Raw genomic sequence first — 23121 nt, 5'->3', positions numbered from 1 at the left:
TATTCCTTCAGTGCCGGAGGTTCTTGGTCACGCGGCTTGCAAAAACGAAGAGGTAGACTGGACGAAAAGTGATGGGCAGCAATGCAAAGTTTATTGAGCAATATGGTACAAAGCCCCCGGAGAGGGGGGACCCGAGAGGGTTGCCCTTGGAGTTTCTAAGTTTAGGGGTTTTTATGAGCTCTTTTGCGGAACTATCTTAAGCAACCAGGGTGTGCCGAGTGGTGCCAATCAGGGCTTTGATTGCTATCTGTCTCTGTATTAGGTTAATGCTTACCTGGGGGATGGTCTTTAGGGCTGACGTCTGGGGGCTTATGTCTTAACCGCCCCTTGCTCGTGATAGTGACAAATGCTTTGTGGTTAATTGTTTTATTTTAGGACGTTTTGCAGAAGTCATTTCTGCAAAGGCTGCAAAACACAATGCTAGCGTAGTCCTGTCTAAGCTGCAAAACAGGATGTCAGTGCTGTTTTATCTTAGCTGTCCCGACTTCCATATTTTCTTGTTGGGGACCCTGGCCCTAACTACCTAACTGCCTAACTAACTCCTGACGTTATCTCCTCCCCTCCCAGAGTTGGGGCGGGGGAGGGACCAGAACACCAACATCTGAGTTCCTCCCAGAAGACCCCAGTGCAATGCATGAAGATGGAGCCTTGGGAGAGCCAGGCAGGCAGAGAGGCCTGGGCAACCAGGCATGGATCTGTCTCTGGTTGGACAGATGGAGAAACTGAGGCACACACCTCTGAACAGTTATGTGCACTGGCAGATAGGAACACTTTTTTTTTTTTTTTTTTTTAAGTAAGCTCTACGCTCGGTGTGGTGACTGCAAGGTCAAGAGTTGTATGCTCGGGACGCCTGGGAGGCTCAGTCTGTTAAGCATGTCTGCCTTTGGCTCGGGTCACGATCCCAGGGTCCTAGGATGGAGTCTCGCATCGGACTCCGTGCTCAGCGGGAAGCCTGCTTCTCCCTTTGCCTGCCACTCCCCCCGCTTGTGCTCTCCCTCTCTGTCTGACAAATAAATAAAAAAAATCTTAAAATCTTAAAAATAAAAAAAAAATTAAAAAAAAAAGAGTTGTGTGCTCTACCAACTGAGCCAGCCAGGTGCCTCTGATAGGAACATTCTTCAACCTGTGCATGATAACCACAATTAACAGTTTAGGGATCACTTACGTTCTACTCATTCTTTTCTCCATAGCAAGGTTCTGAGCTGAGCTCTATTACTAAGCCCATTTTACAGCCAGGGAAACGGAGGCATGGAGAGACTATATAGCCTGGTTACGTTGGTCTCTCAGCCAGTAACATTTTCCTATTTATCCCCAGAGAGACTTGATAGGGTGTCAGGGTAGGGATTCAAGATCAGATCAGTGGCTTCTATCTCCTGACACCCCTTCCTGGCTGTGTGGCCTGGGCAGGTGCTATCCCAGGCCTTGAGAGGTGCACTCACACTACCCAATTGATTTATGATTACATGCACACAGATTTTGTCAAGGTTAAGAGCCTGATTGCCGAGGTTCAAACCCCAGGTCTGCCATGAACTCCTGTGTGACTCTGGGCAAGGAACTTCACCTCTCTGGGCCTCAGTATTTTTCTTTGTAAAATGAGGGATATTTCTACCTAGTACACACCTCATAGCACGGTTGTAAGCATTAAATAAGTTTATCCAGGAGTTCTGTAAGTGTGACCTGGTGACCGGTTCCTGAGACCCTCTTAGGGGGTCCGTGAGGTCAGATTTTCATACTGAGACGTTTTCTGTCTTTTTTTCACTTCATTCTCGCACTAGCGTCTGGTGGAATTTTCCAGAAGCTGCACAGCATGGACTATTGCAACAGACTCAATGCAGGAGCAGCCTTGAGGATCCAGCTGTCTTCTATAATGCCAGACCTTACGGACATTAGCAAAAGTGCAAAATAATGACCCTCCTCTCACTAAAATGTTTTGTATTGGAAAATATACATTTTTTGAAAATATATTTTTCATAAAATGTTATTAATGCTAACTGGTAATAGGTTTATTATTGCTGTTTAAAAATAAATGTCATGTTTTAAAAAATTCTCCATCTTAATGTCTGATATGGCTTATCAGTCAAAAATAAAAGCTCTTTGGTCTTCCCTAAGAATGTCGAGAAGTCCTGAGACCAAAAATCCTTTTACTTGCACACCACTCAGAGTCACTGATAGACTCATGTGCACACCAGTAAGGGCCTCAGTTTCCCATCTACGAAATGGGTGCACGGCCCTGGGGCATCTGCACTCTTCAGCAGCTCTGAAGAAACAGGATAGCTTCTGGGCCAAGGTGTGTGTATCAGGCAGGGGGCCTCCAACTGGGAATGAGCGTTTCATGAAGGGCTTTTGACAAAGGTTTGGGAAACCCAAGAGGGCTGGTGCAGCACCCAGTGTAGGCAAAGCAGTGAGCACTTTGCACCTGGGGCCCGAAGAGGGAGGGGAGAGAGATGGTAGGGGATCCTAAGACTGGGGTGGCTGAGACCTTCATGGTCTCCTACCCAACACCTCTGCTAGCCTGGCCTCCCCACCACTCAGCTGCATCCCGCTGGCTCTCCATGGCCTTCCTCCACCTCCACTTTGAAGACGTTTCCCAAAGCACTGAAGGTCCACTACTCCCAAAGCGGCAGGGTGGGAGAGATGGGAAGGGTAGTACACCTCCTTGGGAGATGGTGAGCTCCTGGTCACCAGGGGAAATCAAGGAGAGGAACAAGGATTTTGGTGGGCACTGAGAGTGTAACGTGTGTGTGTTCCAATGACTTCTACTTAAACATTCTTATTCTTCCCAATTGGGAGGTGGAGAGCACAGTTTTCATCTTTTTTTAAAAAAAGATTTTATTTATTTATTTGAAAGAGAGAGAGCGAGAGAGAGCACAAACCAGGGAAGGGGCAGAGGGAGAGGGAGAAGCAGACTCCCCTGCTGAGCACGGAGCCCGATGCAGGACTCGATCCCAGGATTGAGGGATCCTGACCTGAGCTGAAGGCAGACGCTTAACCGACCGAGCCGCCCAGGTGCCCCAAGAGCATAGTTTTAAGGAGGTGACTCAGTGGGCTTAAGTTCTAATTCTGGCTCTACTTGTGTGAGCTTGGGCAGCTTCCTTCCTCTCTCTGGGTCTCACTATCCTCATCTGTAAAATGGGGATAATCTAACAGTCCTTCCCAAATAAATGAACCACATGAACCCTTGCCACATTGATGTGAATCTCAAAACTAGAATATTGGTGAAAGAAGTAAGTACTGGAAGAACGAATGCAGAATGAGCCCATTTTTAGAAGGTCCACACACAAGCACAAGGCACAGCCTATTACTTAGGGATGTGATCTTGGGTCCTAAGAGAATAAATAATACATCAAGAGAATGATGAATGCGAGGTTTAGGGAGGTAGCTGAGTCTCTCCAAAGACTCCGGAGGAAGAGGATGCGGTTGGCCAGGGAGGGTGGGGGAAAAAGGGGCAGTAGGACAAGTCTCCACGCCGATGGTGGGTACCCGGATGACCATTTAGTTATTATTACTACCACTAGGCAGCTGTGTTTTGTGCAATCTTTTCTTTGTACGATCTAGTTTACAATAAAAATTAGGAAGTGGGGAAGGGAAGTGTTATGGGTTGGATTGCATTCCCCCCCAAAAAGATACGTTTGGAGTCTGATCCCCAGTACCTCCGAATGTGACCTGATTTGGGGGCGGAGTCTTCATAGAGGTAATCAAGTTAAAATAAGGTCATGGGGCGGGTCTTAAACCAGTGGGACTGGTGTCCTTAAGAAGCAGGGAGAGGTGGACACAGACGTGCCCATTGGGAGATCGCTATGTGAACAGAGGCAGAGATCAGGGTGACATGTGTGCAAAAGGGAGGGACAGCGAAGATTGCCAACAGGCCACCAGAAGCTAGGGGAGAGCCTGGAAGATTCTCGCTCACAGGCTCGGAAAGAACCATCCCTACCGACGCCTTGATCTTGGATTTCTGGCCTCCGGAACCAGGAGACAAGCTCTGTTGTTTAAGCCACTCAGTGTGTGGTGCTTTGTTATAGCAGCCCTAGCAAAGTAATATAGGGGGAATGGGGAACGCCTACAAATGGTATAGGATTTTGGGGGGGATGACAATATTCTAAAATTGATTGTAGTGATGGTCCCACAAGTCTGCAAACATGCTAAAAACCATTTTCCAAAGGGTAAAATGGGGGCGCCTGGCTGGCTCAGATGGAAGAGCACGTGACTCTTGATCTCGGGGTCATGAGTTCAAGCCCGACCCTGGGTGTAGAGATGACTAAAAAATAAATAAATTAAAAAAAAAAAATAAGTAAAAGGGTAAAATGTATGATATGTGAAATATCTCAATTACCCTCCTATGAAAAGATAAACAGGAAAAAAATGAAAAGGCATTCCTTTTAAGGTGCTGTCAACATTCAATGAATTAATCCAACAAATATTTCGTGAGCATTTATTGGCATCATATGCTGAGCTCTGTGACCCGGACAGAAATCCCAGACCTCCTGGGGCCAACCTGTGTGCGTGTGACATGTGCTTAGCACATGGCAAGCGACTAACAAAGTTTAGCATTTATCATTGAGTGGGACTGGCCCACCTTTCTCTCCTGAGGTGTCAGAAAAGGGCTTCTGTAAACCGTGGCGTTCCTCAGCCTCATTTCTCCAAAGGTGCTCGTTCACTCATTCATTCAACAAATGTGCATGAATGAACATGTACAATGAAAGGCAAAATAAACAACCTTGGACTACCAAAAGGCCTGTAAACAATGTTAAAACATTAGTGCCAGTATGGGGAAAAAAAGATGCAAATTATTTGAGAGACAATAGATTGAGATTTATCATAAATAAAGAGCTCCTACCAATCAGTAACAAAAGGCAGATGACCCAATACTGATAACTCAATGGGGAAAATGGTCAATACACACCAAAGCAAATCATAAAAGAAGTGTCAGCAACAAACACATGAAAAGATGCTAAACTATAATAGTAATCCAAGAAACTGAAATTAAAAAGCTAACAAGTCATCCTTCTTTGCCTGTGGGTTTGACTTAAATAACAAAACAAAACAGGGGTCATCTCCAGATTTAGTGAGATTTCAGGAAATGGGTTCTTTTTTTTTTTTTTTTAAGGCAACTCGGTTGGCAAGGGGAGCTTTATTTTGCATCACACAGCTTTCAGAATTCTTTTAATTGTTGGACAGTGGATGCATTTAATGAGAGTATATAAGTAAACATGGTCCCATTCCTCCATCCTAAAATGGGTATGGATACCTACTATGTGCCGGGGGCTGGGGGAACATCACTGAACCAGACAGACCAGGTTTTTATGGGATTGGGGGAGGCAACAAAAGGGGGCCCAGCTGAGGAGGCAACTGGATGGAAAAGTCCAGACAGCGGGTGATAGTGGGGCAGCGGAGTGGGGAGAAGTGGTCAAGTTCTGGAAACATCCAAAAGGCAGAGCTGATGGGATAGCTGGAGGACTGGATGTAAGAGAGAAGGAGCCAAGGGGATGCAGTGGCTTGGGCTGGGGCAGCTGGAAGATGCAGATGCCCTGAAGGAGATGTCTCCCCTGGCCCTGGGGTGCTAATGGGGTGCCGTACCCCAGGAATGGGCTCCTCGAGAGAACAAGGTCATATTCAGTTCTGAGAGTGAGAATGTTTTAGTTTAAAGCACATTAAATGGATGCTGAAGGGGTCGTCTGAGACCTGGGCAGCCCAGTTTGGCCCCAGAGTTTGTCCTGCTTTTGTTTTTGATCCTTCTATCCACAGACATTTATTGAGCACCTAGTGTGTACCAGATGCTCTAGGGATCCAGCAGGGAAGAGAAAGGCAGGGATTCCTGTCACTTGAGTGCCCGTCCTTGTGGGGGTGTCGGACAATAGAGAAAACAAGAAAAAAAAATGTCAGATGGAGCTAAGTGCTAGAGAAAACAAAGAAAGCCGGTATGTGTGTGTGTGCGCGTGCGCACATGTGCACACACAATTTTAGGTTGGCTGGTCAAGTAGTGACAATTACGAGGAAGAATTAAGTTGGGGATGAAAGAAAAACCCCACCCACCAACTCCATAAGTGGCCCCACATCTAAGTGGCACCGGGCTCGATATGTGGATGTCCCCCAAGGGCCTGCTTCTGTCTCAACCCCCTTGCTGGCCAGTTGGCCTTCCATCTCCTGGCCCCATGCTGTCCCCTTCAGGTCACCCGAAGTGTCAGAGAAGAACGCTCATCTTAAAGAGGATGGCAAGGGCCAACCTGTCACCTGTCATCTATCCACAGGTGCAGGAAGAAGACAACGAGCCTCGATAGAACACAGCGAGATGCATCGCTGGATTGGTCCTCTGCCCCCAAGGGACACTGGGCAGGACCACGGGCCCACGGTAATTCTGGTAGCAGACAGCAAATACTCCAGGGCACTGCCCTGGGGAGCGAGCAGCCCATGGTGGTCACCCTGACCCACTTGCCTAGGGGACCAGCCACAGAGACGGCACAGGGTCCGGGATGGTCAGGCACAGCCAGGAGGCACACGTGGGGATGCTCAGGGTGCTTGGCTGACTGCCTCTCCCAGCCCAAGGGCATTCCTTCCAGAGAGGAAGGGACTTTCTCTCCGTGACCCTGCAGATTCCCCCTGGAGAGGGGAAAAGAGCCTGAGCACTAGCTGGGGAGGCAGCAGGGTGAGGGAGAAGGTATCGTCGTGGAGAAGAGCGTAGGGGATGAGTAGTAGCCCCCCGCCCCAAAGATCTATCCACATCCTAACCCTGGAACTTCTGAAAGCGACCTTATTGGCCAAAGGGTCTCTGCAGATGTAATTAAATGAAGCATCTCGAGGTGAGATCATCCTGGATCATCCGGGTGGGCCCTAACCCCAGCGACAAGTGTCCTCACAAGAGACAGAAGAGGAGACGCGAACGAGAGGGCAGAGGCACACGCTGGAGAGATGCAGCCTCCAGCCACCGCGAGCCTGCAGCCGCGAGTGATCTAGACCATTCTCATCCAGAGCCTTCAGCCGCGAGTGATCTAGACCATTCTCATCCAGAGCCTTCAGCCGCGAGTGATCTAGACCATTCTCGTCCAGAGCCTTCAGGGGGAGCGTGCATGACCCTGACCACAGCTTGATTTGGGGCTCCCGGCTGCGGAACCGTGAGAGAACCCATTTCTGTTGCTGGTCATTTGCAAGGGCAGCCGCAGGAAGAGCCCAGGGCTTCCCGGTCAGATAGCTGGCCTTCAAATCTTGACTCCCCTTCCCTCGCTTGTGACGTCAGACAAGTTACTTGGCCCTTCTGTGCCTCAGTTTCTTCATCTGGGAAGTGGGGCTAATGATAATGTCTCCGTCCTAGAGTTTGTGTGAAAATTAAGTTGAAATGATAAAAAAGGACTAAAACAAGGTCTGCTGCCTTGTAAGTGTCCGCACGTCATTAGCTTTTCTTAATAATATTTGCCTTGCTGACATACCAACTGCGCGCCCTGAGTGCCTGTGAGCCTGTACCTCTCCAATCGCCTGAGCTCCTGCAACTCCAACCCAGTCTCTCCCTGCTCAAGCCGCGTCCATGGCTCCCCAACGCCCTGGGGACACACTTGGAGCCCACTATCCTGCCCGCCTGCCCCCCACCGCCGCGGCTGAATGACTAAAGAAATGGACGGGTGGGTGGATGGAATAACAGGGGCAGCAGCTCGTCCCCCTGCTTCTCAGGCCGCTCTTGAGCCACTTCCAACCCCATTTCTCAGAACCCGCCTCCGCCCCAGTCCCCGCGGGTCCCTCTAACCGTGCTTTCCCGACCCCCTCTCCCTTAAGCCGCCACCAACCGGGCTGCCCACGCGGCCGCGCTCGGCCAAGGCTGGGCAGGCGGCGCTCTGCTGACCCCTGGTGGCCGCGCGCAGCAACGCCGCCTTCTTCGCTCCGGGGCCCGGGAGCGCCTAGTCGGTGCCGGGTGCTGGCCGTAGCTTGAGGAGCTGGCTCCGACCCCTGGGTTTCGCAGGAGAGTGGGGGTGGGACAGGGTGATCAGATGCACGGGTGTGTCAGCCCTGGAGTCGTCCGACCTCCTCTCTCCACTCCCACTGTCCCTGCTCCTGTCCATCCAGCATCACCTCGCTCCCGGATCCTGACTACAGGCTGGGTCTTACTGATTTCTCCTTTTGCCTCAGGCTTCAGTATGGCTCAGCGCTCTTACTGATTGTTTTTATCTAAAACTGTGGGCCCTGAGGGTTGGTTGGTTGGTTGGTTTGCCTTGAGACATTTTTATCTTGATCACGGAGGTTTTTTTTTTTTTTTTTTTGGTATGCCCTTAAATATCGCACCTGAGGCCAGTGTCTCACTCACCTCACCTTGGTCCCTGCCGCGCTGCAGTATCACCTCCTCAGAGAGGTCTTCCTGACCACTCTAAATAGCATCCCTGCTCCCCCCAACCCACACCCTTAACGCCCTATCCGTGCTTGATTGACATTCTGGCACACATTTCTTTCTTAGCCTGTTTACTGTGTTTTCGCTAGATACCAGTTCCCAGTTGTGTGTCCCTGGGGCCTGGCACAGAGTAAATGCTCGGGAAATACGTGTTAAGTGGCAAATACAATTTGAGTAACAAACTGAGAATGATGCTCTTAGAGAGGAGAATGTGTTTTTCCTTGAAAGCAAATGGGTCCATCTTGGTCGGGGAGGGCTCTGGCTGAGGAAGGAGGTGGGCTGAAATCGAAAAGGGTGAGGAGGAAGGGGTGGACAGTGGGGAGGACAGTGTTCCAGGAGGGGACAGCCCCGCAGAAGGCCTGAGGTGGGCGGGGCCCTGGGGAGCGGGAAGGCTGGGAGTGCAGGGGGAGGGGAAGGCTCCCCAGGAGGGTGGGCCGACTGAAATGTTGGGGCTTTCCTTTTAAGGGATTTGGGGAGCCCTGGACGGTGTGAAGGGAGGGGTGGCAGGGCCAGATCTGGTTTGAAAAGCTCCCCCTGGCTGCCTGAGGTGGACAGGGGTGGATGGGAAGCTGAAGGCCAGGGAGGCGGCTGGGACAGACATCTCTGTGAGGTTCAAACAGGATGGTGGCAGGGAACGTGGAGGAGAGTGGCCAGACTTGAGAGCTATGTGGAAGGTAAAACGGACCTTGGAATTGGTCCGGATTGATGGGAAAGGGAGAGTGACAGGTGGAGGGCTCCAGGGTTTCTGGCTCGTAGGGGACAGCCGTGGAGAAACAGTCAGGACTTTGGCTGTGGGTGTGCCACAGGGAGGTGGAGGAGGGTGGGGTTTGGGGCAGAGGTCTGGGCTGGAGAGGCACATGGGAGAGGTCGGCTTACAGACGGAGAATCAAATCAAGGGCGAGGTTGAGACCGCTGTGACCTACAAACCAAGGATCTACCATGTTCAAGGCAGCTTGGGAGGACATATGGGGGTGGAGGGGACTCACAGGCCCTGCCCCCAGCAGCTCTCCACTTGGGGGGATGGCGGCTGAGAGGTGCAAGGATACAGCTACACGCAACCCGAACAGAGAGAGTTAAAGACAGGTTTACGCCAGCACACATATTGAGTACCAACTGTACACTGTATTTTTTTTTTTAAATAGGATGAGTGCTGAAGCATTTATGGGGGAGTCACATGAATCCCCAGGGCAAGCAAATAATAGATGTTGGGCGAATCATTGTGGCCCTGTAGAAGGATTTCTAGAGGAAGGCTAGCTCTGAGGGGTGGGTGAAGGTCTGATGGATAGAGCTGACGTTTGGGGGTGTGCGGACAGAAGGAATCCCGGGCAGAGGGACCGGCACAAGCAAAGACCTGGATGCACGCAGAGAACAGGAATGATTTTGACCGACGCCAGCGGGTGGGATCCAGAGTGGACTCCCAGCATGGCTGTCAGAGCGCCCGCTTCCCCGTGGGCACCTGGCTGAGGGAGCACCCAGCCAGCTCCGGAGCTCTGCTGATGGGCGGCGGCTGCCTGGCACGAGGGCTGTGGGGCCCGAGCTCCGTGGATGTCCTGGTCCAGAAGCCACGTCTGCCACGGGCACAGGAAGGGGGGGGGTGTCCTGTACGTTGACGAGTTCTCGCTTCTGCCATAGGTAATGCGGAGCTAGGTCTTCCTTCTGGAGTAACTTTGGGCTATGAAGAAGATGGATGGCAAGGGGCAAGGCTGAGGGCAGGGGGGCCGCTTAGGGTGTGGGGTTGCCCATCAGTGAGCAGCGAGCTGGAATTAGGGCTTGTGCCAGAACGGAGGCACTAGGGACAGCAAGGGCACAGGTGCACGCACACCTAGGGAGCCAGCCGTCCCTGGAGGCGCTGTCCTGAATGAAGGGGCTTAACAGAGGCTAACACTCCAGGGCCACCAGGGCAGTAAGCCCCCTGCACCACTAGCATGGCCTCAGACATCCGGTTTGGGAGGGGGCGAAAGGGCAGGGCAGGGGCTGCTGACTTTGGTGTCCCCTGCTGGGGGCCTATGGCCACAGAGGTCTGGGCTTTGGGCTTTGGCTAAAGAACCTGAACTGCCCCCCCCCAGACACCTTCTCCTGGGGGTGCTCTGGGATCCCTGCGCCCTGTGGCCAGAGAACGGTCTCCTCCCGTGTGCTGGGCCTTGGCCGTGGCTTCTGAGGAGGAGCTGGGGTCCCCACAGGGCCTGAGGCCACGTCCGCTGAGGGAAGGGTGCTCAGGGCCCTGGCAGGAGGGGCCACCTTCATCTCTCTCAGGTTTGGTTTTTTACAAGATTGATTTATTAACTATGATACATATCACATAAGGCCTTTTCAGTTTTTTACACCATTCCCATTGAGACGAGTACAATACTTTGTAGCAAATACATGATTTTAAAAAACAAAACCAAACAAAACCACCTCAGTCAGAGATGCCTCAGCCTTAGTTGATGGCTGACCATGCACTAATCAGGTTGGAGCCTCAAAAACCCCACAACGTGTTTAAAAAAAAAAAAGGTCTGGAAATTAAGCAAACATTCCTAACACCAACTAGAGGATGTCCTGGTTAAAGCCCCTAAAATACAAAGAAATAATTGTTATACTTTCTTTACATACAGTTCTCCACTTTTGCTGCAAAACAGAAATTTAGGCACACGGCCAGACTACTAACACATTTCAATACCATTAATATGCTTTTTTTTCTCAGGAAACTCAAAATATTTGTTAATTCAACATATATAAAGATCATTTAACATGTGAAAATACAAGTACCAGAAAAATAAGCTGGCAGCAGCACTATTCCAAATTTTCAAACAAGTTTTATTCCCATACAATCCAGACATTTCCTTTTTTTTCTTTTTTATGTACACAGGGAACAGGATTCTTTTTTATGCAAACAATAACTTAGGCCCTGTCTCGACTACATGAAAGTGTAACCTGACTGCCGTGGGCACAGAGCTGGCTCCCCAGGAGGGAAGGACCCTTCCCGGCCGCAGCCCCACCACCTCGGGAGAGAATGGCCTTTCCCCTCACACCGCCCCCCCCCCCCCCCCGTCGCCAGCAGGTCCCAGGCGTGACTCGGTCCGTCCCTGTCCTTTCACCTAAGCGCAAACGAGTGGCTTGAACCTGCCAAGCAACAGGAGGGCGACTCCTCGTCCACCGTCTGCGGAGTCGGCAAGGCCCGGGAGCGAGTGCAGTGCCGGCTGTCCCCGTCCGCGGGGCACACCGCGCCCACTGCACAGGAGGACCGTGGGGCCTGGCCCCCAGCAAGTAGCCCAAGGCCCTGGGGCTTCCTTCTCTCGGCGACACAGCGGCTGGGCAGTGCCCTCAGTGGCAGCGAGACGGTGTCCGCTCCTTTCTCGGAAACTCCAAAGCAGCGTGGCTGTCCTTGCAGGAAGGGGAAGGGGGCCCAGAGGGGCAGGGTTCTCACCAACACAGCGAGCTTTTCAAGTTTCAGGGCTGAGGATGGACCGCCCTCCAGGCCTCCCCCCGAGACCGGGGGACCAGGGCCCCAGCAAAGCCAGGGGCAGGTGTGCGCTCCAGGACCCCCCTGGCCAGCGTGCGGCTCCTATGATGTCGCCCTCTGTCCACCTGGCAGAGCCCAACCAATTCTCCTAGAAGAACCACACCTGGCAGCACGAAGGCTTCCTGCCTCGCGGTAGGAAGACCAAGGTGGCAGGAGGGTGTAGAACACAGGAAACAGTGCTGTTCCTCAGCACTCCAGAACGTCAAGTGATGGGAAGAACGATGTGACGGAGCGCAGGAATAAACGTGCCGTGTGTGATCCCCAATATGCAACACAGCCAAGAATTCAGGGCGCATTCACAAGGCAAGCCGCTCAACCTCGGACCCCTTCCTCCACGGAAGCATCCGTGTCAGAGCCAGAATCAGCCTTCCGCTCACAACCAAGGGCTGTTCATTTCCACCAAACATGGCAACTATTCTCTTGCGGATGTCGAACATGGGCCAGGGAGAGAGCTCCCAGGTAAACCACTACTTAGTCCCGTCACCTCTGCTGACCCGCTCCCCCATTCTGGCCAAGGCTGACTAATGCCTGCCCTTCCCTCGATTCCAGAGCGGGAGAATCATCATGAAAGCACTCTTCGGGGCTTCACACGCTGGATGGACTCGAGGGGTGGGTAGCATTCCATTTACGGCAGCACGTCCCAACACATGCCCCGGCTTGCCTCTGTGGCTCCCGTCCAAGTGCCCATTCGGTCTGGGTGTGAACCCCCGGCCCAGGGCCCCCAACTACCACGAAGGGCAACGCCAACCCAGAATGACAAGAGAGACAGCCCCCAGTCCGAGTCAGTCTGGAGAAGCAGAAAACTAGAAGCTAGACTTGACAGAAGAAATGGAAACAAGAGAAACCCCCGGCGCTTCCTGCCCCCGGTGGCTCTTCCGGGGCATGAGCCATCAGGTCCCTCCTGTGCATCCTTTAAGCCCCGGCAGGACACCGGGTACAGCCAGGTGAAGGGGCTCCTGCGGCTCCCTGAGCTGGCTGGCAGGGGGTGCTGTTGGCCCAGAGGCTACCCCGGAGAAGCCCGGCTCCTGCCACTTCCATGAGGGCAAGGACACAAAGCCGCTGTCCCTTGTTGGTAAGCCGCCCCTGCCCACACACCCAGAAAAGTCACCATCTCTCTGTACGTCTGTACAGTCTCAGGGATTCGGGGAGCTTAGGGGCTTGGCCAGTTCCTGGGGCACAGCCCAGGCATGCAGGTGGTGGTGGTAGGGTGGCAAAGGAGGCGGCGGAGGAAACTGGTTAACGGGGGTGGTGGGAGGGGGACCGGGCTACTTTTCAGTTCACACAAGGGATGGTGGTCCCAGACCACCCCCACCCAATCCCTGAGGGGCTGCCTCGGAGTGGGTAGGTGAGCATGATCTAGAAAAAGGGAGATTCGTTCAATGGAGTGATTTCCTCACCTGCCCGAGACTCCGAGCAGAGGGTGCTGGAGAGCCAGGACTGAGGGTCTGCCAACCGGTCACAACCCCACCCGTCACCTTCCTGCCAACCCTGACCTCGAGCATTGGGCACAGAGCCACCACAGAAGAGATCCCTCACCCAACATTTACATCAACGTTCATGTACCTTAGGTTTGTTTTTTGACTAGTGTTCTTAAAAAGAGGTGGTAAAACTTGCAGGGATAGTTTTCCAAGCACCTTATCTTGCCGAACAAGAACTATTAACAGTTAAGGTATCCAGCTTATCCAGAGGAAGAAGTCAGCGAGCGCAGGGCCTACCCGACCCTCCAACAGCCGACAGCCAGGGTCTGGGGCTCGAGGCTGTCCCAAGCGAGGCAGCTGTCAGGCCACCCGGCTGAGGGGACCCAGGGCATCGTAGAACCTACCACAGGCGTTGCTTCTTAAAGTGCAAAGAGACCTGGAGGCTGCGTGGCCTGCAGGGCCCCAAAACCCACGGCACCTCCGTGTCAGGCTTCCCAGTCGCAGAGGCCACGGCCCAGCCACGAGGAGTGGGAGGGCAGCCAGTATCTGTAGCAGCCTTAGCAGAATCGCTGTGTTTGGGGGACAGAAGGTGGGGCATGCGAAGGGTTCTCCAGGGGTCAGTGGGAAGGCGAGGAAGCCGAGGCGAAGGCCACTTCCCAGGAAGGGCTAGGGAGGGCCACAGGCTGTGTGGGTGACAGGCAGGCACGGCACCCTCGTGACTCTGACAGATCGTGACTTTTGCCCCTCCAGGCCCTCCTAGTCCTGGGAGCACAAAGGTTGTCCCTGTGCAGGAACGGGCCAACCACACTTCTCCACACATCGCCCACTTCCCATGAACACCCCTGGGCCAGTGGTGTTCTGTGGCCCAGGATGAAAATGACTCCACTCCCTACAGCACACACACTAAACCAAACCCCAGGTACACCCACCGTCCCCCCAGCTGTGCCCTCTCGAAAAGGCATACCCCCACGTGCACAAGCACTCACGCACGCACACACCCACACACCCAGGCGCACACAAGAGTAGTGTTCCCACAGCACTGTAGTGTCTTCCAAAGCAGACCAGGATCCAGGCTGGTCTCCCAAGCTCTTCCCACCAAGGGCTTAAACTGTCTTCTTGGGGAAAGGGGATCTGGTGACAGGCTGTAAGCGGGACCCCAACAGCTTCTCTGGCCACCACCCTTGGGGATCCTGGTTTCCCTGTGACCACCTGCTTGCTTCTCCGAGAGGTGGGAGGAGGGGTGGATCTTGAGGTCTGCAGTGTCTTCCTCTTTCTTTTGTAAGTTACTGGGGATTTGTTTCCATGTTCCTTCCAGTGTTCTTTGTTTTAAAGGGACTGTATCCCCAAAGCCTGTGAAGTGGGAGGGGGCGTGTGGGAAGCGGAGGGGAAGCCACACACTCGTGGGTCCAGGCACACAGCCACCCTTGCTGTTCTGACCTGCCGGGCCAGCACCCTCAGCACTGTACCTTGGGTTGACAGAGCTGTGGCCTGGGTGTTCCCGGGGAGGCTGCTGGACAGGGGCTCACCTAACGGGGGTGGGGGTGCAGATATGGAAGGTGGGAAGAGACGGATGAAACGGACGGGAATTGCTCTCTGCGGGGGCTGCCGGCCTCACCCTGGGGTGGCCCAAATCTCGGAGCCTCCTCCCGTTGGCAGAGGCCGGGGCTCTGTCCAAGCAGTGGGTGGATGCCCCGAGGTTGGTATGCGGGGGCAGGTGGGGCAGGTGGTCTGGGGGAGCAGTGAGCGTGCGGAGGGCCACGGGGGCCACTGCCTGGCCAGTGCAGGCCTCAAAAGGGTCCAGGTCAAAGGGCAGGGTGCCCCCTGATGGCTGCGAACAGCTCTAGGTCTGCAGCGCCGGGCTCAGGGGGCCTGACAGCCTAGCCCACGGCAGACTGGGCCTGGTGCTGGCGCTGAGGTCTTGAGAAGGTAACAGGGGAGAGGGGACACTCTCCCCACCCCTACCCCAGTGGACCTGGTTTTGTTCAAGACCAAACGCCACCCCGTGGAAGAGAGAAGGTCTCCTTTTGCCCCAGGCCTTGGTGGCTCACAGCGTGTGTTCTGCTTGAAGCTGGGAGGGGAGCAGGGCCTGCATGGGGGACTGGGGGGTGGGCGGAGGGGATTGGGGGGGTGATGGCTGACTCGTGACAGGTGTGGAGGTGAGGAAGGGGACGGTGGAAGCCACGGCAGAGGGGGAGCTGGGCGTGGCACCAGGAGGCTCACTGATGGGCCGATTGTGGAAGAAGAAGGGACATTGTTGGATGAAGAGCTCAATGATTGTCTGGTAGGTCCTCGTGGCCGTGAGGGCGTCCATGGTGCTGAAGTCGGGTCTCATCAAGGTGGGCCAGAAGCAGATGGAAAGGTTCTCACTGGTCATGAGATTCACCTTGTTGTTGTGGCTGACTCTGTGGGGGACACCAAACTCATGGTCAGAGCACCTTGGATGAGGCTCTCCGCCGGCAGGGCCCCTGCCCTGCCCCCTGTGTGCTCATGGTCACCGTCACCCCAGCTGCTCTCCCACAACCTGAAAACAGAAAAGGCCCAAGTACAGCTGTCTGTGGCCTAGCCTGGAAGTCGACACCTGAGACCCTGTGCGGCCAGCGCTCTGCTCCCGTGTCACCACTGGGTCAGCCCCTGAGGGGTGGCTCTGGGGTCCTGGCTCATGGGATGCCCTCCACAAACCCCGCGGGTAGACGGTCTGCCTCAGGGACTCTCGTCCAGACACCAGAGTGTGTGACGCTGCTCTGGCTGAAGAGAGAGGGAGTGTGCACATCCTGAGCTGGAACTCCATAAAACACCACTCTGCCAAGAGAGGAACAGGTTTGCCTGGAAAACCAACCTATTCTGTCTGTGAAGAAATCCGGGAAACAGTCTGCTGACAGACTTCCTGCCCGCAGCTCCTGCACTCACTTGACAGGTTAAGTTTCTTCACAGCACCCCCATCTTGCCCAGTGTTTTGTCACACACGGAGAGGACTCTGGGCATGCTCAGGGCCGCCTGGGCCTCTCAGATAGAACCAGGATGGCAATGTGAGGAGCCAGGAGGCCAGGATACTCCTCGGTGAGCCAGATGTGCCCCCACTGAGGAGGTGCACCAGCAGCCCCTGGCAGACTGGGCTGGGCCCGGCTGCCAGGCTGAGAACACGGCCTGGTCCATCATTCTGCTGCTAGCTGGCCCTAACTGGCAATTTCAGGAGGAGGGAAGACCAAATAGCAAGCCCTGCAACATACTTGTTCAGGTGAGAGATGACATATTTGAAGACTTCATGGTTTTCCTTTGGAAATTTCTTGAGTACCTCCTTAAGGGCATGTAACTTCTGCTCCCGGTCATTGATTTCTGAGGAAAGAGAAAACCAAAGTCTTTCGTGGCCATGGCTGGTGGCTTACGGGCTCAAGACAAATACTGGTCCTGGGCAGGTGGTGAGACTAGCGGGCTGAGGGCCACCTCAGGGCACACACCGCCCAGGGCTTTCAGACAAGGTCAACCCCAGTCTTTCCCCCAAAAGCCTCTGCCCAAGGCAGGCACACCTGGTGGTGGCACCGACCCAAAAGCCAGGCCTACCTCTGGGTCCCAGGCCCTTGCTGAAGGGGAGCACTGTGTGCCTGGGGCTTCCTGGCCCCCACTATCCGAGACTCAAGGATCCACAGAGACACCACCATAAAGAACACCATTCTTTGCTCATCCGGTTGCCCCTGGAGACAGGCATCCCAATGCAGAAAGCCTGCATGCTTCCTGACCAGACGGGTGAGCGCTGCCACCCACCCACGCCAACAGACTGTCTAGGGAGGGAGTTTGTCACAAGACCAGGGCTCTGTCCTTTTCCTAGAGACACAAGGACCCTCTACACAACTCCCTATTGGAGGAGCTGATGGAAACAGTGGGGGAATTCTCAGGCAGTTCATCAAAGGAACTACGCACCCCCTTCCCCCATTACCGCCCACACTTTGCCCATCATGGAATCCTAATGCAGTGGGAGTGGGAATACAAGCCAACTCGAACAAGTGCTCATCCGCACCAGTCCTGGTTCAGTTAGTCGTCAGCGTCCTATGAGGCAGGGGCTTGTCAGGCCACTGAGGGATAAGGAAGGTGAAGCCCAGAAAGGCTGCAGAGCTTGGGAACCAGACCCCACTGACTGGCTGCAGAACCTGAGTGGGGCCCATTGTGCTTGCTCCCTGGGGTCCCGGCTGCCCTTTCTTGAATACGCTTGGCTTGCCTTGGCTGGGAGAGCCAGCCCAGATTTCTCTGAGCATGAAAGACCTCCTTATGACTACTTCTAAGAGCTGAAGGTGACACCTAGGACCCAGAAAAACCACAGTCGGATCCAGGAAGAGATAACAGCTACCCCTCACTTAGGGTTGTAGGGGTGGGTGAACGGCTAAAAAAATATGATGGTTCCTGACTGTTGTGGGGGCACAGACTCCTTTGCGATGGATGTAAGCTCTGGAGCCTCTCCTCAAACACGCCATGCACAACTCTGTCTACAATTTCTGGAGGTTCGCGGGTTCCCCAAAACTCATCGTATTCCTTAGGAAGCCTCTGGCCTCCACGTTAAGAACCTCTGCAGCAGGTGACGTGCCCCCAGGGTCATGGTGCAGGGAGGCGCAGGAGGAGCCTGGCTCAAGCTAGACTGGGAAGGACAGGCGGAGTGTGCACCGCCGGGAAGGGACGGCAAAGTGCAGGGGGGTAAGGCCGTGCGTGCAGCGGGTCAGAGCCCAAACCCAACCCCCGCGGTCCTGGGTTCAAATCCTGTCTCTGACACCAGGCAGCCGTGTGAGTGTGGGTGAGTGACACCTGTGAGCGTGCACCCCTTGTCTGTATGAGGGGCTGACGACGGTGATGCCGCACGGTGAGATGCAGACACACAGTCAGCACCTGGAGGCAGTCTGAGGGGCAGGAAGCAGTGGAAAGGAAGGCCGCAAGGATGGACAGGGCTGGAGTGACCCAGAGCTTTTGCTGGCAGGCTCACAGGCATGGAACCTGGTGAATCTTTTGACTCAACTGTGGGACTTCATAAAAATCGTGTTTCCGTAACAGCTGTCTGGTAGAAAATGACTGAAAGGCCACAGGAACTAATTGTGTGGGGCCATTATCACCCTCAGGGCTCTCCACCCAAGCTTTAAGGATTCAACCTCAAGAGTACACTTTCTCTCTGGCTTTGAGTTTCAAAAATCTTTCCTGTTAAGCTTCAGTACAAAGTTTACTTAAAACAAGTACATTGCTCTCATCAGCAGGAGTGACTGTCTTGACACCTGAGAAGCATGTGCAGGGCTCAGAATCCCCCACGGAATCATCACACCCTCTCCCAGACGCGAGTTTGGCACAGGTCTCTCCTGGGCGCCCGTGGTGCGCCACCAACGCAGCTGTGTGTTTCCACTGGGCACCTGACCCCTGGGGCACCTGCACCCAAGAGCAGGCCTCACCCGTGCTCCTGGCTAGAGGCAGGAAGCGGGGCTGGCAATGACGGGGGCCTGTCCCCCACTGAGCGACAAGTATGCTTGCTGCCTCTGTCTTCCTTGGGAAGAGGAGCACGCGGAGGTGGGAGTACCAGGACTCGTGTGCTGTCCTTGGGGATGCCAGCCTCCCTCCCCACGTAGCGTGGCAGCAAGGTGCTCAGCAAGGACCTAGATGGCCCCTCTCCTTGTGCTTCCCTGCTCCCTTCCTCCAGCCGGCTTTGAGGCGCAGGTGCTCCTGAGTGCTGAGGAGCACTGAGTTTGGCGGGAGGAGGAGGAGAAGGGAGGAAGAACATCAAGGAGAGCAACAGAAGCCTCTCAGTGCAGAGCCCAGCCTTCCCTCTGTCTCATGAAAAACACGGCCCATCTTGCTGACTTGACCTCACTCGCCTCCTCCCTCAAGCAAAGGAACCTTCTCTCGGGTACTCAGGACGCCACTGATTTCTTACCTCTGGACAGTGCCAGAGTGCTAATGGGACAACTTCAGAGTTGCTCTTTGTGTAGCCCTCACCACACGGGGCTCCTCCTACATGCTGGTTGAGAAAACCAAGAGGCAGCGCCACAGACAGAAGACTGGTGAGGGGGAGGGTGGGTGGGCACAGGCCGTCTCCCAGTCCAGCATGCCTGCTCTGGGTCCCCGGCCTCCTGCCACGCTGCGGGGTTCCCCCAGTGATCCTCTCTGAAGGAAAAGGTGGGATGGCGAGGGCACCTCTGCAGGGCCAGGGCCTCCCCAGCTCACACCCCGTACTTGTGAAATTTGGTCTCAGGTTCCTGAGAGGCATTTTCAGGCCAGCTGAACCAAGACAAAATCCGGACACAGACCAGACGACTGAGAACTCATTCAGAACTAACAAATACCCCCAAGAACTCAGGAGGAAGCAGAGGCCACGGCTTAGGGGTTAGCCCGCTACACTCCTCACAGCACAGAGATCAAGTGTAGCTCCAAGAAGTAAGAGTACTGGTCCAAGGTCACACAAGTTGCTGTCAGGGTTCTTGATCCCAAACACTGTTCTTGCCCTGGCTAGGGCACTCTTCTGCTGCCACCTTTAGCCCAGGCCATCAGACTCTAGGCTGGGATTTGCTGCCACCAAACTCAGAGCCTGGAGGAAAATCTCTGATGGCCTTTGACCATCTCGCACACCTGCAGCAGCAGAAAAGGAAAAGCCTGGCTCAAGGCCCTCTCACCCTTTCAGTGATGCGCATGCAGGCACTCACGGCATGCCACCCCCACCTCTCCCTCAGGTGCAAAACGAAGCCAAGGCCGAGATTTCACTCTTGGGCCTGGACTGGAAGATTCTGGGTGTCTTTCTACAGGAGGCATGACCTTGCAGTCACCTGTCCGGTGCTTCCCAACCCATCAGATGAAGCAGGGACTACACAGTCATCTGTCCATGCCATCTGCCCGGTCCTACGCAGGGCCTGGCACGTGCCAGGATGTGAGTGAGGAACACCCCTGGGACCTGATGCAGTTATCTACAGACAGACAAGAGGAAGCAGGATCCCAGAATTACTTTATCATCTCTAGCTGTAAGGCATCCCAGCTCTCGATGGGAATGGTAAGATGGTGAGCCAGTATCCTGAACCACTTGGGGCACATATCCCTTTGACAAGCTGATGAAAGCTACTGGTCTTCTCTGTAGACTAAACTGTGCATATGGAGCTTTATAAGCAGTTATGGGGCTAATGAGGGCCTGGAGCCAAAGGTCCTTAGGCTCAGGACGTCTGTGCAAAGACTGAGCTGGCTCTAGGAACCCTCTGGCACAAAAGACATAGGACGGGGCCTGCGGGGGACTGGCTGGACTGGTGGGATTCCACATCGGTGGTGGTGGGGTTGGGGGTGTCGTGAGAGGAGAAAGAGAAGACGCGGGGCAAGAATAAATGATCACAGGTGGTCAAGGCCAGGGTGAGGTGTGTGGGTGAGAAAGAACAGGGAACAACTCAAAGCCCTTTCCTCTGCCTCCTGAAATCCTGGTCCTCCTTGAGGCCACAGCCCAGGCGCCACCTCTTCCATGAAGCCCTCGACCCTAGGCCCTCTCACTGCATTTTCCGCACTTCTAGCTCAGCTGGCTTCATTCTGTCTGGCAGGTAACTAGAGTACGTGCCCTGGGAGGGCAGGGACAGTGTCTGTGCACAGAAGGTCAAGCCCCAGCATGCCACTACCTAAGCTGTATGGGCGGCGGCCACTGCTGTTACCTCTGAATCACACACACATCACCTTGAGTACGGTGGGAAGATAACTGGTGAATAATCACAAGAATCTCTATTTGTGGGCCTGTTTTCAGCAATGTTCAATATTGTGAAATTCTGGAGCTAACAAAACAATTTGATAGTGACCTTGATATTTGTTGTGATGGGATCTGAAACCATTTCCAAGCCCTGAACACACACAGACACAACAGCTCTTAGGTATTAAGTGGGAAGAGCTGGTCAAGTTGATGTTGCCATGGAAACCCAGCCAGGCTGAGAATACCTACTTTTGGGCTTGAGAATCTTCGTTTCATAATGTCCCTTAACACTAACGCTGGTCCTGCCTGGCTGGTGTCCCTGGCTCAGTGAGACCCACCCCAGGACATGCACAGCCCCAGCGGCCTGGGAAGGTGCCCAGTCAGCGAGATCCTCCCCCCGCCCCCCACCTTCCGCCCACCCCCAGGTTCAAGACAACGGAGCCCCAGCTGAGGAGCTCCAGCTGACTAGCTGGGGGCACAGGAAACACACAATGGGAAGAGGAAGCAGAAATCTCCACCCTTTTCCAGGCTGCAGGAGCAGCAAGAAGCTCCCTTCCTCAGCAGTGGAAGCCAGGGACGCTGCTGTAGGAAGGGCAGCTGATTCCCTATCAGCAACACCTCCCTCCCCTGCCCCCCCATGCCCCTCCCCAAAAAAACCCCAAAAGATGCTATGTCAGCAGTTCCTGCAGAAACAATGGGATTCTGTCGGGAGTCAGGACCCTACGAGCCTCTAGATGGCGCCAAGTCAAGACAACCGCTGACAGGAATCCTCCCGCCTGGAGCGCTGGAGCACCAGCCCACACCTTTTCTTCCTAACTTCCGCCCAGAGGGGAGCTTAGGTGGAAAGCAAGCTGGCTCCAGATGGAGAGTTCCAATGCGTTTCACATCTAGGCCAGCCTGGAGCCTGCTGGACGAGGCACCGCTGGGAGGGCTCTATCTTTGGACAGCAGGTGTGGTGCAGAAGGTTGCACTCATCCCCACCCAGCCTCTGGAGAAACCCGGACTCCTGCTGGGAAAGAAGGCCAGGCAACCCGATGGATGATCGAGCCAGAGCTCTGCGCTTCCGCTCCATCCCTGATGGGCTCAGATAAGCTCAGGAGCAGTTCAGGGGCCGTGAGAGATTTCGCTCTGCCAAGACCACAGGGATAAAGTATGGCAAAGGTGGTACCCAGCCTGCAGAAACAAGCATCATGGGAAATGCAGACCAGGGAAAGGTGACTCCGGGGGCCCCGCAATCCCAGCAGCAGCCAGGTTCTGACAGGGGTGCCTCCACAGTTCCGGCTGGGCTGCTGTCGGTAACCCCATTTCCCAAAGTCCCAAAAAGCCTGTGATCCAAGACTTAAAACCCTGATTTGTGATTTCCCCCAAACTGCTGCCCACACCATCAGCCTTGTGAGTAAATCATGCTGGCTCAAAACTCCCTCTTTTGAGTTGGGCAATGATGAGATGAGACTAAGGTCCTATAGTCTAAGGAACACAATCCCCCGCCCCCACCCCCCCCACCCCCCGTCACTGGCCAAGACCCTCCCTTCTGCAGCTGCACAGCAACGGCTCCTTCTGGGGGTCTTGGCCCACGAGGCTTGCAAAGCAGGAAGGCCGCCTTGGACTAAAAAAGGGAAAAAGTGCCACAAGGTGGAAAGCTGCAGCACAGCACCAAGTCCGGGAAAGGCTGCCTGCTGGGAAGACTCCCAATACTGTGGACAGGCGTCTCCCGAGAGGGGCAGGTCGGGGGCGGAAACAGCTGTTGGGGCCGGCAGGATGGCACAAAAAGGTCGCCAGTATAACCAGAGGTACTACCTTGCTACAGCCCCCAGTGAGCATCTGGTCAGGGCAATGCAAGCTGTCCCTTTTCCTCCAGAGGCCCAGACCACATGCTGACTTCCTTGTAAGAGAGATGGGTGAGTGGAGGGGAGAAGAAAGGCCTGTTACAGCCCTGCCTCTAGAGCTCTCTTAATCTTTCATAAATAGGAGGAGGGACAGTGTCGTAGGAAACCAAGGGTCAGGGAAGGCTGTGCGGGCCACGCTTCCACTGTGGACAAGCAAAGGAGCAGGGATGTGACTCAAGTCTGATACAAATCCAGGCTCTTAACTCATAGAGTTTTGGGGGAACCTGCAACTTCCTTGACAGAACCCTTAGAAAAGCCCCTCTGGTCTACAAAGGCAG

At 54.4% G+C, this 23121-nt stretch overlaps 1 protein-coding gene across 2 annotated transcripts in view; it reads right to left on the bottom strand.

The window, feature by feature from the left end:
* Positions 1-11137: 11137 nt before the first annotated feature.
* Positions 11138-23121, bottom strand: part of ARHGAP35 (Rho GTPase activating protein 35) — a 124557-nt gene continuing 112573 nt past the window's right edge. The window contains exons 6-7 of one of the 2 annotated variants that reach the window (XM_027617449.2): positions 16513-16618; positions 11138-15687 (exon numbers count right to left, since the gene is read on the bottom strand). In XM_027617449.2, coding sequence (XP_027473250.1) covers positions 15330-15687; positions 16513-16618 — 464 coding nt within the window. In that variant the 3' untranslated portion in view covers positions 11138-15329. The remainder of the gene's footprint in view (positions 15688-16512; positions 16619-23121) is intronic. The other variant, XM_027617450.1, reaches the window with a different exon arrangement.

This window comes from Zalophus californianus, chromosome 17, assembly GCF_009762305.2.
Source record: "Zalophus californianus isolate mZalCal1 chromosome 17, mZalCal1.pri.v2, whole genome shotgun sequence".
Lineage (NCBI taxonomy): Eukaryota > Metazoa > Chordata > Mammalia > Carnivora > Otariidae > Zalophus > Zalophus californianus.
This window is presented reverse-complemented; position numbering and strand designations above follow the sequence as displayed.